This window comes from Euprymna scolopes, chromosome 3, assembly GCF_053919585.1.
Source record: "Euprymna scolopes isolate OS-2025 chromosome 3, ASM5391958v1, whole genome shotgun sequence".
In the NCBI taxonomy this organism is placed as follows: Eukaryota; Metazoa; Mollusca; class Cephalopoda; order Sepiida; family Sepiolidae; genus Euprymna; species Euprymna scolopes.
This window is the reverse complement of record NC_136484.1, coordinates 121,842,559-121,859,225: the sequence shown is the minus strand read 5'-3', so window position 1 is coordinate 121,859,225 and position 16,667 is coordinate 121,842,559. Positions and strand designations below refer to the sequence as shown.

Below are 16,667 nucleotides of genomic sequence, written 5' to 3'. Positions count from 1 at the left end.
AGTACAGCATCTAGTAACAGATACTATACTTTGATCTTGTTTATATATTTTATTGCTTTTAAAAATTTTGAGAATACAATTAAGTAAAAAACAAAAGATTTTTAAACAAAATTAGGCACAAGGCCCTACAAGAGATTGGGGAGAGGAAGGGTTCAGGGTCTTTGTGACTAAAGTGATTAAAAGTAATAAATGTAGACTTTGGAGTCTTACTCTTGACTGGCAACATTTACCAAAATACCTCATTCACTCTATGGATCTTAATCTAACTAATACATCCCCACCATTTAAGAGTCAAAAACATATTTACAATTTATAAACAGTTGTCTGTGTGTTTGTGTATGCATTATTTTTTTTAATTTTGTGTGTGTGTGTGTGTGTGTGTGTGTGTGCATGTGTGAAAAAATAAAATTCAAAAAGCTAAGAACAGCATCTATTAAGAACAGACCTTTGATCTTAGCCATCAAGGCAAAGCACCAAAGGGTTAAGGACAGACCGACAGACGGAGTGACTTATAGAGTCGCTTGCACGTGACTAAAAAGTAACAGAACGGATTTTCCAGGAAAAACTCCGGTTTCCCCCCTCCCCAGGGGCGCCTTTCAGGTTAAAATGGCTAAAATTGATACTTTTGTGCTTATTAAAAAAGATTTGATGCCTTGGATTTCTATAAAACTTTCTGAAAAGTTGTAACTAACTGATTTCTACATAATTTTGTTTGCCTATACTTCGTGATAACTCTTGGGTGCATCCCTGGGGCTCTTTTAGGGCTAACAAAAGCACTCCATTTTTGGAACTATTTTACCATATTTGTCCAAAATTTTCTGTGTATGTCTATTTAGCAGTTTGCATGGTGCTGAACTCAAATTTAAATATGTAAAGGCCTTGGGGGCTGTGGGGGCTAAATGGGCGGGGTCGAATGGACTTAGTCATTTCTTTTTGGCATGGTGCAGAACTGAAATTTACATAAGTTAAGGCCTAAAACTGCACCGTTTGTACATCTTCAGCAGGATTCGACTCCCCTACCTACTTTTGGGGCTAAATGGAGGTGGGCCGAATGCTGAACTAAGTCATTTTTTATGTCTCGTTCACTGTGTATTCACGGCGGACCATGCATGCTTCACTTCTTTATTAATTAAGCCGGAAAGGCTAGCAGTCGCAAAATGTAACGGTGAAAAATATCAACAAGTAAAATATGCAAGTGAATATATATATTTATTCACTCGTACACAGCTTATATAATATACGTGTATGTTTAAATACATCATACATGGTTGTTTGTATATCGATTAAGTAGAAACAGAAATATGCATTATTTAGTAAATAAATACTTATATTAAATAAGTATTGCCACGCTTATCAGAAAGCTCGTTCCCAGTAAAGCAGCTGGTCTCGATGGCATTCTAAGTATAGTGTTAAAAAATTTGCAACCAGAACTAGCTCCCATACTTACAAAGCTGTTTACACGTCTTAAAGAGAAATGCTTCCCAACACCTTGAAATACCTCTTCAGTCTGCCCTGTATTTAAAAAATCAAGCGATCGGTAAACTCCTCAGCATGGACCAATTAGTTTCCTGTGTGTAATGAGTAAATTACTCGAAGCGGTGTTAAACAGAGAAGGGAGCAACCACCTCATCAGTAGGGCTGTGACAACAGAATATTCTTCATTCTTTTAACTCAAGTATATATATATATATATATATATATATATATATATATATATATATATATATCTGACACAGTAAGACAATCAACCGAGAACCATATCAGTTTATATAGACACATAAGATATTAACAGATATATACTCGGGAGCCAAAACAATGAAAAGGATATGCTGTTGTCATAGCCCTAACTCATCAGAAACAACCTCCTCAGTGACATATGGTTTCCGCTCGTCTAGATCCACAGTTGACGTTCTACCAGTAATATCTCACAAGATTAGAGACTCTCGATGCTGGCTTTTTTTCTATGGCAATTGCTCCTACATATCAGAGACTTTCGATAGGGTGTGGCATAAAGGCCTGCTACACAAGATTTCCAGCGACGGAATAACTGAAAATGTCTCAATTATTAAATCATTCCTCTTTGATAAGTTTATAAGAGTAGTAGTTAATGGGTAAAAATCAGAAGCTCACTGTATTAATGTCGGCGTCCCTTACGGTTCTATCCTGGCCTAAACTCTCTTCTTGATCCTCATCAATGATCTCCCAAATCACATTTTTAGATCATTCGTATACATTTATGCAAACGACACTACCGTTTATGGCCACACCTCTAAGATATGGCACGGCCAAGATATCTTATTCTCTCTCCTCTGATCTGGATCATGTGGTGGAATGGGGAAAAAGGTGGCTTGTTAATTTTAATGAATCTAAAACGAAACTTCTATCTATTTATCAGCAACATCTGGCTCCTATTGAAATGAACGAGCTAATCTTGAGAACGCTTCATTTTTAGACAAACTTATTGGTCTAACCTTCACTCCTGATCTGAAATGGAGAACATACATCATATCCATTGCCAAGGTCATCGGGATAATGGTCGCAACATTCTACCACCTAAGTAGCAATTCTCTATATATGAACCAAGTACATCCTAGGATTGAATACTTTTGCCACAGCTGGGCAGGAGCTGCTCGGAGCACCCTATCCTGCCTTGACAGAGTTCAGAACAGACTTTGTAATCTAGTATGCAATGCCCTTTTTTTCTTCTCTGCAGTCTCTTTCCCACAAAAAAGACGTTGCGAGCTTGCCCCTGCTCTATTGTTATTTTCATGGCAAGTGATCGACCGAGCTCCAATCTTTGGTCTCCCCTTGCCAATCCTTCACAAAAAAAAAAACAAACAAAAAAAAGAAGTCGTCTTGCCTAAATCATTATCAATAAATTTCCCCACCCTCTATCGTTGCCTAAACTTAAACATGGATTCCATGAGCAGAGCTTCCCGCCTATAGAATTCTGTTCCACTGGTCTGCTTTCCAGCTGACTACAATAATATCTTTAAATCCAACATAAACAAGTGCTTGTTCATCTGTCCTCGTAAATGATCTAATTAAACTAAATTTCCTCTACAAACGACTTACGCAAATGTTCCATTGAGTACAATACACACATTAACACTTATCCTGGAGTGGCCTCTAGGCTTTGATGTGGGGTGACCCATATGCATTATTTAAATAAATTATTATGTAAATAAAACCGTGGCCGCATGTATGACTATATAGGGGTACAGGTGTATAAGTGCCTATAAACGTAATGTACATACTAGTATATATATATATATATATATATATACACACACACATATATGTATGTGCATACATGAAACTATGTGTTTATATTTTTACCTACATATGTAAGTAAAATTATACACGGACACACATATATATATACGCACACAAGTATATAAAATACGTTTATAGGCATGCCTATAAATGTAAAGTCATATATACGAGCACACACATTTTATATAAGTATTTATATATTCAAAAATACATTCATTTTCTATTTTCTTGTTGAGTGTTATAACCTCGGAAACCTCTCAAAGGATTATTGCTAAGTAGGATTATTTGATGTGGACTTGTTACTTTCAACAGGCCATTAAATGTTCAAAAGGAAGCTGTCAGGTTGTAGGATGATTTTCGTCTGAAAACAGACTTTAAAAAACATTACAGAAGAAAGGGTAGATAACTAAGTTTTATGTTAGAAATACTTTCGTTGTTAGAAGAGCATAGCGTACCTATAATTATGAGTGGCATCTTGAAAGTAGAACTTTGCTGAAAATGTCAAAACATCAAATGTTCTTTTAGGTATGTACGGCATTTCAAGTTAAATACGCCAGATCGATATGTTTGATTTGTTTCTTTTACGGCACACCAACCCATCTTGAGGGGGAAAGGGTGATTTATTTCAATTTATAAACGATGCACTTCTTGTTTTCTGTCTGCTTTCTTACCTATCAAATGTCTTATTGTCAAAAGAAATTATCATTCTAAAGCGAACGGTTAGGTACACCGGCATTCTTAACCAAACTAGTGAAACCTGTGGAAATTCCACGGTTACATGCTTCATCTTTTGTATATTGCTTCAGAGTTGCCATTCTATGAACATTAGCTGCTGAACACATATCCACAATGGTTCTATTGTAATGTATCACGATTACACCCATTGCTTCGTGACCTATTGTGGAGATGATCCTCATTCAATTGCAGATGACTAACTTATTCTCGAGTGGCTTTGGGTCTTGATAAGCCGTGATCCTAAAGTAAAAAAGATTTATCTAAGTATCCTGATTAATGTAGTCAAAGAAGCGGTGGTGTCTATCTTAAAAACCGTTGAAAGAGTTTTTATTTGTTTGATTTTATCAAGGAGTTCCCAAATATATTTCCATTCTACTAACATCCGGAGCAAATGCAGACCCCACTATATTATTGTATCATTGAACAGCGCATAAATTACACTGTGATCCTTGCCTACAAGCTGGAATAGTGTATTTTACTTTGTTTCACATTCGACGTCATCAGATTAAATAAAAAAAACATTCTTTTTGCATTGAATTGCATCGTCGATGGTGAATGATGATAACGAACATGAAATGACTTTAACCTAGTATTATATACACTAGCGGGACCTGTGGAATTCCACAGGGGACTCATATGTAGTCTATTGATTTTTTTTTTTTACATGGAGGTCACCACTTATTAAGGCCCAGAAGCCACTAGGGGATCAGGGTTATTGCATGTACAGTAATCAATGGGATAGTATCATAGTAATCGTTAGTATTGGAGATTTGATAAAGTGTCTTAACGGGCGGTTTGTCAGGAATTTGTTTATATTGAATTTGAAGACATCCAAGTTGTAGTCAGGTGAGAAACAGGCAAACGGAACAGTTCCACAGTCGTGCACTTCTAAGAAAGAAGCTCTACTCATGGAATCTACGCTTGGATTTAGGCACAGATAAAGAGTGGGGAAAATTAATGACAGTGGTTTCAGCTAGACAAGTGTTTTTTGTGAAAGATTGGCAAGGGGGGGGGACCAGAGATTGGAGCTCAGACGATGTTGGCATTTTGTAGGTGTTCAGTGTAAATGAAGACGCTCTGATATTATTGTAGCTTTTTTGTTAAAACTGCAAAAGCCCAGTCATAAAATACGCTTAAATATATATATTTTTTTAATTCTTGCAGATTTTGTATATATTATAAATTTAATATTCTATCGATTTTTATATATTATAAAGTTGCAATTTCAAAAATAAAAAAAGTATATCCACATGACTTAGGTGCATTAGCTTGGATGGCAACCGAAATAAAAACTTATGAAAAAAATATATGTATATAAGTTGAGATCCTTCAGCCGAAATCGAAACCAAAACTTATGAAGAATTCTTAGCAAAATTATTCATGACAAGAAATGAAAGTACATAACAATTAAATGACCCGGATGTAAGTGTGACACAGAAAATAACACACACGCTATCGTATTAATATATAGATGGTGATTTCCAAAGCAACCGTGTCGCTTCAGCGACTAGTGTTGCTACTAATTCATTGCCGTCGTGAAAAGAGAAGTAACAAGTGAAACAGACAGAATGAAAGGGAGATAGTTGGGGGGATTTTATTGAAGTAGACGAGTACCATACATTGTTATTACATATGTGTATGTTATGTTTATGGGTGAAAAGATAAGACTGAAATTAAACAAAGAACAAATGAATTTATTAGAAAAATGCAAGCCTGTAAAGTAATATGGTTAAGCTTAAACATGGAAAAGTAAAGGACTAGTTGATAAAACTGGAAAAGAAAAGGACAAGATATTCTAGTAAAAAATATAATAAATTTATAAATTAAAATATTGCAGCATTAAGAATTGATTATATAATGTTATAAATTGAATTTTAAAAAAATCTTAATGCTGCAATATTTTTAGTTATAAATTTATATTTTTTACAAGAATATTTTGTCCTTTACTTTTCTATGTTTAAGCTTAACCATATTGCTTTTCATGCTCGCATTTTTCTATTGTAATATTATTATAGAGTTACTGTTCTATCGATATTTATATATTGTAAAGTTGCGATTCCAAAAATAAAAAATATATCTATATGACTTGGGTTAATCAGCTTGAGTCGAAACTGAATCCCAAACTTATGAATGATATATATATATATATATATATATAACTTTAATTGCCTCAGCTATAATCGAAACTGAAACCAAACCTTATGAAGAATTCTTGATATAATTATTTATAAAAAAATATAGATTACTAAGGTGTTATCAGCTAAAATCGAAACCGAAACAAAGATTTATGAAGAATTCATGATAAAATTATTTATAAAAAAATAAATTATTAGAGTGCCATGATCTATAATCGAAACTAAACCTTATGAGGAATTCTTGGTAAAATTATTTATAAAAAAAATTAAATGACTTGAATGCCATCAGCTATGATCGAAAACGAAACTAAAACTCATGAAGAATTCTTGGTAAAATTTCTGACAATAAATGGAAATACATAATTAAAGCGTGACACACAAACTATCGTATTGATATATAGATGAATATCTTTCACAAAAATCTACTCTAAAAATCTAAAGAAAAAAATGAGTCGCTTCTTTCATGCAAATGTGAGGGCTAAATGGGCGGGGTCGAATGGACTTAGTCATTTCTTTTTGGCATGGTGCAGAACTGTTATTGTTATAATATTGTAAAAATAGGTATGAACACTTACCCTTTCTCTCGGAAAAATATGTTGCTAACAAGGCGTTGCTAGCGTTTGATTTAGTCAGTTGTAAGACAACATACAAACTCCAGCTAGTTGATACGAAAACGGTCGTCTTGTTACCACACGTTTTCCCCATGAGTTCACTGTTTTGATTAGGTCCTAAGAATGAAACAAAATAAAATAGCGATATTAAAAAAGTGACTTTTCACGCAAGAAAAATAATCAAATTACTATAAAATGGAAGTATGTGACAAAATACAAGTTTATAAAATTTACAAATACATTTTTATATTTGTTGACAGTATTTCACTAGGGACTATTAACAAAACAGAAAGCAATGACTCAGAGGACGATCTCATGATATCAGAACAGATACTAAACTACCCTTCATAAAAAAGGGAAGATGTAATTACTGGGAGATTGTCATCAACACCACAGAAGAGATAATACACAACACCCTTTTCTATAAAAAGGAGGTTGTAATGGCCAAGATGTTATGAGCGCAAAAAATTACTACAGTGCCCCCCCCCCAAAAAAAAAAGGTAAAGGTCAGGAGGTAATGATGTCATATCATAACAAAATAGTTACTACTAACCCAGGTGTGGCTATAATAATCCATGCATAGGCGAATAGTGGTTTGTAGAGATACAGAATAGTTAGAAGTTTTCGAGCCTGGTAAAGCGACCCTACTTTTATTTTAGCAAACTTATCAGTATCATTTGTTTGTTACAATATTACAAATTACAACATCATACTGAAGGATGTTTTAGTTAAAATAAAAACGGACTTTTCGAGTCTTCCTTTTCTTTATTTACCACCTTTCATGCAATAAACGCTCTTCCCATAGTCGACGACATATTTTTCATGCGCTATTTCCTATATAAATATAACAGAGCCGACTAGACTTGAACTCGTCATGCAGTTTCCATCACTTACCAGTATGCTGGGAGATGACGATGGTTAAATAGTTAACGACACGGACTGATGTCATCTCGATCCAAGTTAGAATCAAGTTCGTTCCACACAATCCCTTAAATTTTGCAACCTTCACAGCGTTCTTCCCGTCAGTATTCGATGTCTTTTGAGAGAGAATTTTGACTATAAAAATGCCAGGGAAACAAATGCCAACAATATCACCAAAAATACATTTTCTCTCTGTTCATAGCCTTCCCTTGTCAATAGCAATCATTTGAGAATCATGACTCCAATGTGAATATAGCTCTTATTCAATAGTCGAACTATTCGACTTCTTTAATTTAAAGTTTTTCAGTTCAAAGTGAACATCCGACTTTGTTGGCCTCAGTAAACCTGTCACGAGGAGAAAGAGAAATGGTGTATTGGGTTGTTTACTGCATCACGTGTTGGGTTTCTTGGGCACTACTAATTTCAGCTTTTTCTCTGCGGTTCTCAAGACTTACTTTTGTATACTTTGCCTTGATTGAATCTAAGGCCTTTCGGTATATTTATATTATACTAGCAGGAGCCTGTATCAGTGTTGCACGGTGGAATGATGGCACAGAACCAGAACAGATTCGTTGAAAGAACCACACTCCCTTAAAACTGTTAGGTAATAGCAGGGTTAAAAGTATTAATTAGCTATTATCGATCTATCTATATCTATCGATCAAGCTATATCCATCTTTGTATATGTTTATCAATATATCTATCTTTGTGTCTGTTTATCTATCTATCGATCTGTCTACATAATTGGAAGTAAACAAGAGATGAGATGTGAAGCTATGTTTTGATAAAAGTTGTCAAAACATGTTGAGGTGTAAACTGGACAAGGTGCACTGGAAGACATTTGACCAACATCAGAAGTATGCGTCTTTCTGTCACGTGTTCTGGCTAGCTGAGAAAATAGAAGAGTTGGGAATAGGACGTCAAACAGAGCGGACAGTTTCACAAGTCGCCCCCACCCCCACCGAAGAGGGAGATGATGTGTCTCAGAATGGAGACTAGAATGAATCACCCAAGAAAAGATCGTCGATCACTCTTCAGTTGGACATAATGTCTGCGTATTAAATTAACTAAATAAAAATACAAAGCATCTGAGTTTCTTTGCTGAAATGTCTTTATTAACACAGAATGCTTCTCTCCAAGACTGACTGAATATCTTCCAGAGGCTGACAGCAGAAAACCAGGTATGTCGTCAAAGAAATGTGTTTATATAATTATGTCGAACGCACACATGCACGCAACACACTTAGAAGATTATGGAACGTAAATAGACTATAAGAGTAACAAATGGTTCAGATACTAAAGAACCTCACTATAGACATTTAGTAACACGACACACAATCACACAATATGTTACAAAACAACTATAATTGTGTACAGTATTATCTTAGGCGAGGATTTTTTTTTTAAGTGGTCGGTAAGTTAAGAATTGAGGTCCCAGCCAGAAAATGTAACGTTAAAAAGCAGGTTAATTAACATAAAAATTCGCTACCACCTCATAATGGAAAGTAAATACAAAATGTTTACGATGAAATGTTGACGCCATCCTGAAACAACATTGTTTCAAAAACCATTGTGTCTGGTATCTTTCATTGAAAGAGGAATCATTCTATACTAAAATAGTTTTGTTTTATGAACTAGTCGCTAAGCAATGAAGTTCAGCAAATAAAAAGAAACGGTACAAAATACTTAATCAATCCTAAAACCATTGTTTCTCGAGTCTTTCGATAAATGTGACATCCTTCTATACGGAGGTATTTTTTGTTTTGTTTTCGACAAGTTAAAAAATAATGTCCTGTTAAAATATGGTAAAAAGCACGTTAAGAAATCCTAAAATCATTGGATATAATGTTTTTAATGTGGGAGAAATCTTTCTAGACAGAGTTATTTTTAATTGCATTTTTATGGAGTGATCAATAAAAAGAAATCTGATAAACGTATGCGAACAACCAATAAAATTGACAGGGAATTGTGAAGGGATTGGTTCGTATTTTAAGCTTTTAAGCATAAAAGAACGGATGTTGAATTTATTGGAAGAAAAAGTAAACATGGACGGCACTGGTGGGAAAAAACGTGACAAATGAATGAAAGTTCCCGATATTGTTGAGTAGAGGAAGAGTAAAAAATATTCAGCGAGTAAATATCGTGCTATCACTTGTAAAGATCACTTGTTTTTGAAAGTGACTCCCATAGGAATTATTATAAAAATTCATAACAAATTAAAGTGTCTGAAAATATGCCCCCATTCCAAAAAAATTTAAAAAATCAGATATTGACTAATATCACATCATATTAAATTTATATGTGGCATCTGCGTTTACAAAGCTATAATATTTTGTTTTTCTACACGGGAATAATCGTGTTTATTTATTTTATATAGAGAATACAAATAAAAAGTTCCTGTAATATATTAATTCGTAACTCTTGCTAGCGTTATTTTTCTTTTAGTATTTGCATTCTTTTCTCATGTTTATGAAGCTTTTTGTGTAAAAAAGTTTTTAGAAAGTTTGGAGCAATACATGCGTATGCAATTCCTATATAATAAGGAATGTATTTGTGGGACTCATGAACAGATATACGCCGTGATATAAAGACCAAAAGATCGTCTGGGAAACATCAAGTCATATCATGTCAAATCAATTGCAAAAGGTGTTGAATAATGCAGTTCCGTAATCTATTCAAATATTCAAGACCGGAAGTCTGCCGGAAATGTGATATCTTTGCACACAACCAACTCTTGTTTTCTAACATGTAATTGATAATATTTGTTCTTACATATATTTGTAATCGTCTTTTAGTCTTGAGAGACAATGGACACTTAGCGCGAAGAGTGTCTAGCGAAGTGAGAGGTTCGTGGTGACAAGTCTCACCTCCCCTGAGCAAGCGTTGCTTAAGTCCCTTGATAAGGAGAACTCCAATACGGTTGAAAATAAAGGTAGGACAAACCGAGAAGACCTTAGCCTTCGGGTCAAGATCAAAGTGTAGTATATGTTGTTCAGATGCTACACTTCAATTTCTTGTTCTCTGTCAGTGGAGGAGAAATCCTTCACGACTGAGACCATTTTTATTTTTGTTCCTTTTCTCCACGTTAAAAAAAACGACCTTGGTGTAACTGTCCCGTGGAGAGGCATTGTAAATAGGGACAAACCGAGAAGACTCGTTATTTCAGAGTGTTATTTTCCATAAATTAGTTGCACGATCAAGGCTTGAGGGTCTTGTCTACCCTACTATTTAATTCATAGCTGCTGAAACGTATATGGATTCATACCTTTACAAATTGTATAAGCGAAACTGATACATTATCTCCGACAAAACTAACATGATATACAGTATGCATACATTAGTGAGAGGAAATCGCAACAGAATGTTCAATCAAGAAAATTTCAAAATCAAGAACGTGCCATTTATTTATATATGTATTACAGAAGATCAGAAAAAAATCGGTGTCGTCAGTTTTTATTTTTTACTCGATACGACGAGCAATTTTTTAAGACTTATAGTATAACTAGCAGGGCTACCCGGCGTTGCTCGGGACCGTATAAACAATGAAAAAACAAAAGCAGATATTGAATATATGTTTTATTCTTAGGGGAGAGGAATCTTTCATCTCTATGTATTATTTGTTTTATCTACCCTAGGACTGGTATTGTTCATGTTTTATCCCTAGCGTAGGTAATTTACAGCATGTATATGAAATTGTTTTACCTTAGGGAGAAGAGAACAGGTAATATACAACATAATGTGTCTATATTACATCCCTGGCAACGCCTAGAAACCAGCTAGAACATGTATTTCAGTCAATCTTTATTACATCCTGGGCTATGCCGGGAAACCAGCTAATCTCTATTTAGTGACTTGACCACCAAAATACCTCCCTAAGTGTGTCCTTTCTTTTGAACTTATTAGATATAGGTATCTAGAAATTTGTGTTAAATTTTGTTGAATGCATTGTTCACTATGATTTTCTTATTGTTCTACACAATATCAACTGTAGCGAAATAACACAGTAAACTTAGTGTAGTGTTAGAATAAAGAGCAAAGGAAAAAATTAGAATCATATTCTGTAATTGCAAATCTAAATTTGCTAGCGTGTACCAGTATTTGCCAGGTTGTGGAAATTTGGAATTTATAACATATGTAGTGGCCTTTTCCTAGATACCTATTTTTATAATTGTTTCAGTACATTGCTACAAAATGTGACATTTGTTGGCGTTTGTAAAAAAAATCATGAATGTGCTTATATTCCAAAAAAGAAAATATCAGTGCACAGTATTGAAAGTGTTTGAGATTCAAAAGTCTGTAACATTTCTACTAACTTGGAAATAGGGTACAATTATGAATATCTTCAATATCTCTGTGAAACTTACTTTATGTATGAAAACTAAAGAGGGGAGATATAACATATGAGAAATATTTGGAATCAAGTCTCCTCTTGCTGTTATTTCAGATTATTTGAAACCATAGCAGCAAGTTTCAGTTCCTCCTTCATCAGGACTAGAGGTTTGGGGAGAATATCTGATATTTTATAATATATATGCAAAACGAGGAAAGCAGATGACTATGATTGAAACATTTTATGGCTGTAAAAAAAAAAAAAAAAAAAAAAAAAAAAAACGTACCAAAAATAAACTCTGGATGAGGGATGATCCCCTTTATGTGGGATCTTAAGGGCGAATGTCACAGTCCACTACACAATTCAGGTCATTACCTTTCCACCGAGCCTTCATTTGATCAATAGTCCCTGAGATTTAGAACTAAAGGTAGTGTATACATATATAGCCACATTGAATATTGAAACGCTCTTATCTTTGGTTCCATGAGACGAAACTATATGAAAATTTGCAGGCTTTTTGAAGATTATGTTATTCTATAGTGAAATTTTATGAAAAATGGGAAAAAAAGAACCTATATTTTCAAACAAATAAAATATGACCAAATTTGCCTACATTTGTATATATAGTGTCCTGGCAAGCCAGCTTTAGTTTTGTGACTTTGCGATAAACTTTCCTTAGTTTTTCTTTCTTTTGCTTGGTTGTCTCCCTTGTGGGCTTATCAGCCCACTAATATATATATATACACACACACACACACACACACACACAGGGTGTCCACAGTCAGGCTACATTATGTAGCCAGACTTTGTGTAAGCATCCTGTAGATTATGTGAGCACCCTATATATATAAAGTTATAAAATGTATACGGCGATTAAGCTCCACTCTAATCGCCATATACACTTTATAACTTACTAGCTCTACCTACGTAGTGAGCACTTTTGAAGTAAATACTTAAAGTTTACGTATAAATCTATACTTTCGTATATTAATTTTATGTGAGTAAATTAAGTATATATATACACACACACAGGCTGGGGACATAATGTAGCCAGACTTTGTGGACACCCTGTGAATGAATATATATATATATATATACATGCATACATACACACACAAGAGGGGGAGAGGTGTGTATAACATCATCTAACATATCTCTCTTCAGTTCAGTTCCAATCCCTGTTTGTTTCTTACTTTGATATGTTATGTTACTAGCAGGATCGATGGGGTTCCAAGGAAAGAAATATATTTAAACAAATATGTTCTAATAAACCCGATATATTTTCTGGATAGCACACAAAACTAGTTTCTTTTTTTTATATAGAAAACCCAATAACACAAAGCAAATAGGACTTTAACATTTCTATAAAATAGTGTCCATTGGATTTTAAATACAGAACTGTTCTAAAGGAGGTAAATTAATAATTACCAATAAATACTCAGGAAATAATATTTTGCTACATAGCTCAATACAAATAATAAAATTACATTGTAAGAGACAATCTTTAATTTACTCCATTCAGTGCAGCACCAGACTATACTCTGTTTTGCCCCGTTTCTTTTGAATGGTATTTTTTTTTACATAAGGTTTCGCTGACTTCTTCCTTCAGTCAGGAACCACTGCACATTGAAATTACAACGAAGCTACACAGGAAGGTTACTCTAATATTCTAGTCCAGGGTTGCATGAATGACCTTTTTTAAGCTAAGTTTCGTGAATGTCCTTTTTGAAGCAGGCTGTCGTTTGAAAATAGTATTTGGTCTTCAAAAAGCGTAACTTACGGACTAAGGAAGTAACAAGCAGAATATTCTATAGATTATATCTCCTTTAAACACCGGATTAGAATAAGATCTTATCCATTTAAAAATTCACCGCTATTGATTCTTTTGCCTATATCCCTTTGTGTTGTTGTTCCCTTATAAACAGAGCCCATTTTATCGAACAGTTTTTTCCCTAATTAATGCGTGCAATACTATAGAATGTCATTCTATCGTAAGGCATCCACGTGTATGCTATTGTGGCCCTACTTACCATCGTATACAGCAATGTAGTTGTGTTCACAGTTGGAGGAATTGTCTAGTGAAGAAAAGGCTAATTCCAGTTTAATTATTTCGTCCGGATTTGATGTAGAGATCTGCCACTCGCACTTTACACTTCTGCAAAGGGAAGAAAATACAACTACATTATAACATTACATATGGCGGACATACATACAGAAAGAAAAAAAAAACTATACATATTACGTTTCAATTTATATTTTAATCAGTCATTACTAGAGCTATAACAAGAGAATATTCTTATTGTTTTGACTCTCGGGTATATATCCGACACAGACATAGTTAATCAACCGAGAACCACATCATTATCTAACAAGGCCGATAGCCATTAGTCGTGTGCCCTCGTGTAATGAATGAATGCGTGAATGTAGGATTGACATGAAATTTTTAAAGATAAACTAAAATGACCGAAAAATGGGCTGAAATGACTTAAATAAATAAAAAATTTCAGGAAAAACTGATGGACGATCATCTGTCAATCATCCGGACTAACGGACAGACGGACCCATTGAAAACATAGGTCCCTCTCTGATACATCGGGGGGACAAAAATGTTACTCCATACCCCTTGCTTAAAAAAAAATAATAATAAAATGTAAATGTGTTAGAGACCGACCGATGGAGTGACTTGCATGCGACTAAAAATGCCTTAGCATGGAAGGGTTTCCCCTTCCATTGCCAAGGAAAAGTTACAAAAGTAAGTGCAGCATATACTACACTTTGATCTTAGCTATGTGGCCAAGGAAAAGTTACAAACATAAGTACAGCATGTAGTAAAAACAGATACTACACTTCGATCTTGCACGCGACTAAAAACATAAGATATTAACTGATATATACTCGAGAGTCAAAATAATAAAATGAATATTCTCTTGTTATAGCCCTAGTTATTAACAAAAAAGGGGAGGGGATAAAGCATTTGAACGCAATAGTAAATCTGAAAGAAAAAAAAAACTTTACATACAAAAGCAAGTTACTTTAAAATATTTCTCAAAAATATCTAAAAACCGATACAAATATTATTCTAATGTGTTATCTGATGCCAGGTACTGTATAATTTTACATTTTATATAGAATGAAAATCGAAAATTGTTTATATATTCATCAACGTTTCGTCTTTATTACGAGATGACTGTTTTTCTTCAAATCGGTTGACATTCGACAATACGTAGTGCGTTTAGGTGAAAAGAAAGCTTTGATTTTTTTTTCTTTATTCTGACGATGCATATACGTGAGAAAAGTATATCATGTGTTTATGAATGTGTGTGTGTGTGTTTTTAAAATATTGATGTTATGTATAAAGTTCAATAAGTTCGTCAGAGCACATTCCGTGGCGTTACTTGTAAGAAAAATGTCAGGATGCAACACTGATGATGTGACAGGGTTAGGCGTTTGGCGGCCAATACGAGACATTAGGTTAGAAATTAATATTTTTGCACTCTGCTCAGGACGTGATGACTAGTGGTTGGTGGGCCAGATCAGATGTGACAGGAATACTTCAGGCACAGACTAATAGTGAAAGTATAAATAAATTGTATACGGTCAGATTTTAAGTCTTCTAGCCCGATGCGTTGCAGTCGACTTCTCGTAATACATAACAGCAATGCTAAAATAACAAAGTCACGAAAAGACATTTCTCTTATTTATTTGAGCCTACATAGTTCTCAGTTATAAGAGAGTTTATATTGCGCTAGAAAATGTTAGTCACGATAATTTAAAAAAATAAACTTAAATTAAAAATACTTTTAAAAGGGTCAATGTTTGCTTATTTAATGCTTAAATACAAACACCATTGTAAACGATGCACTGTATACAATTAATTGAACACATGGTGCTCTTTTACTAATAACGATAATGTGTTCATGCCTTTCCCAATGAAATTTAAGGGACTACGATAGATTCGATGGAATGTCGTGTCCATGCACGACATAAACTGCCTTTAACGCCCTTAGGCAAGGTGTTTTCCCAAATCTATTCACCCAGTCCCAAATACAAGTGTCCATTTTTATTTCAATATTTATTTTCTTCCTATCTACATACGAACCCTTCAACTATTAAAATTCTGTGCATCCCAATCAGTCTGCGGTACGATCTTAAACTCTACTCGGTTGTTAATCCCTAAAATAAAGAGGTTTGGGTGTGTGGAGTCATCCTTTCACTGTCATTACTCCCCGGTTCATTTTGGAGTTTTTGACTCAATCCATGAAGTTAAATAAAGCTATCGCGTGAATACTATGTACCACATATATACCGACAAAATAAATTAATCTATTAATATTTTATTACATAAAGCACCTGTTGCAGAAAAGTTAGGGAGAGGACGATTCCAAATTTTTTCAGATTTTGTTACAATTACCGATTTAGGTTTTTTCAAATGTCTAAACATTTAAATAGGTGGTTTTTTTTTTGGTTTTTTTAATTTTCCGATTGTCGTGAAGCCCCATATATTTTCGAAAACGTAAAAATACACTTGGGAGTTGATCTATAAATTTTAGTTTTACTGGTAGTTTAAAAATCAATATGTATCATTTAATTATTAGTATCAGCAATGAACGATTAAGTTTTAATCAAATAAAGAAAAAAATACGCATATGATAAAAACTC

At 34.1% G+C, this 16,667-nt stretch overlaps 1 protein-coding gene across 2 annotated transcripts in view; it reads right to left on the bottom strand.

The window, feature by feature from the left end:
• LOC145258239 (cubilin-like) overlaps positions 1-16,667 on the bottom strand; it is a 1,360,229-nt gene that overhangs the window by 197,818 nt on the left and 1,145,744 nt on the right. For both annotated transcript variants that reach the window (XM_080116206.1, XM_080116216.1), the window contains exons 16-17: positions 14,039-14,163; positions 6,722-6,874 (exon numbers count right to left, since the gene is read on the bottom strand). In XM_080116206.1, the coding sequence (XP_079972332.1) occupies positions 6,722-6,874; positions 14,039-14,163 (278 nt within the window). The remainder of the gene's footprint in view (positions 1-6,721; positions 6,875-14,038; positions 14,164-16,667) is intronic.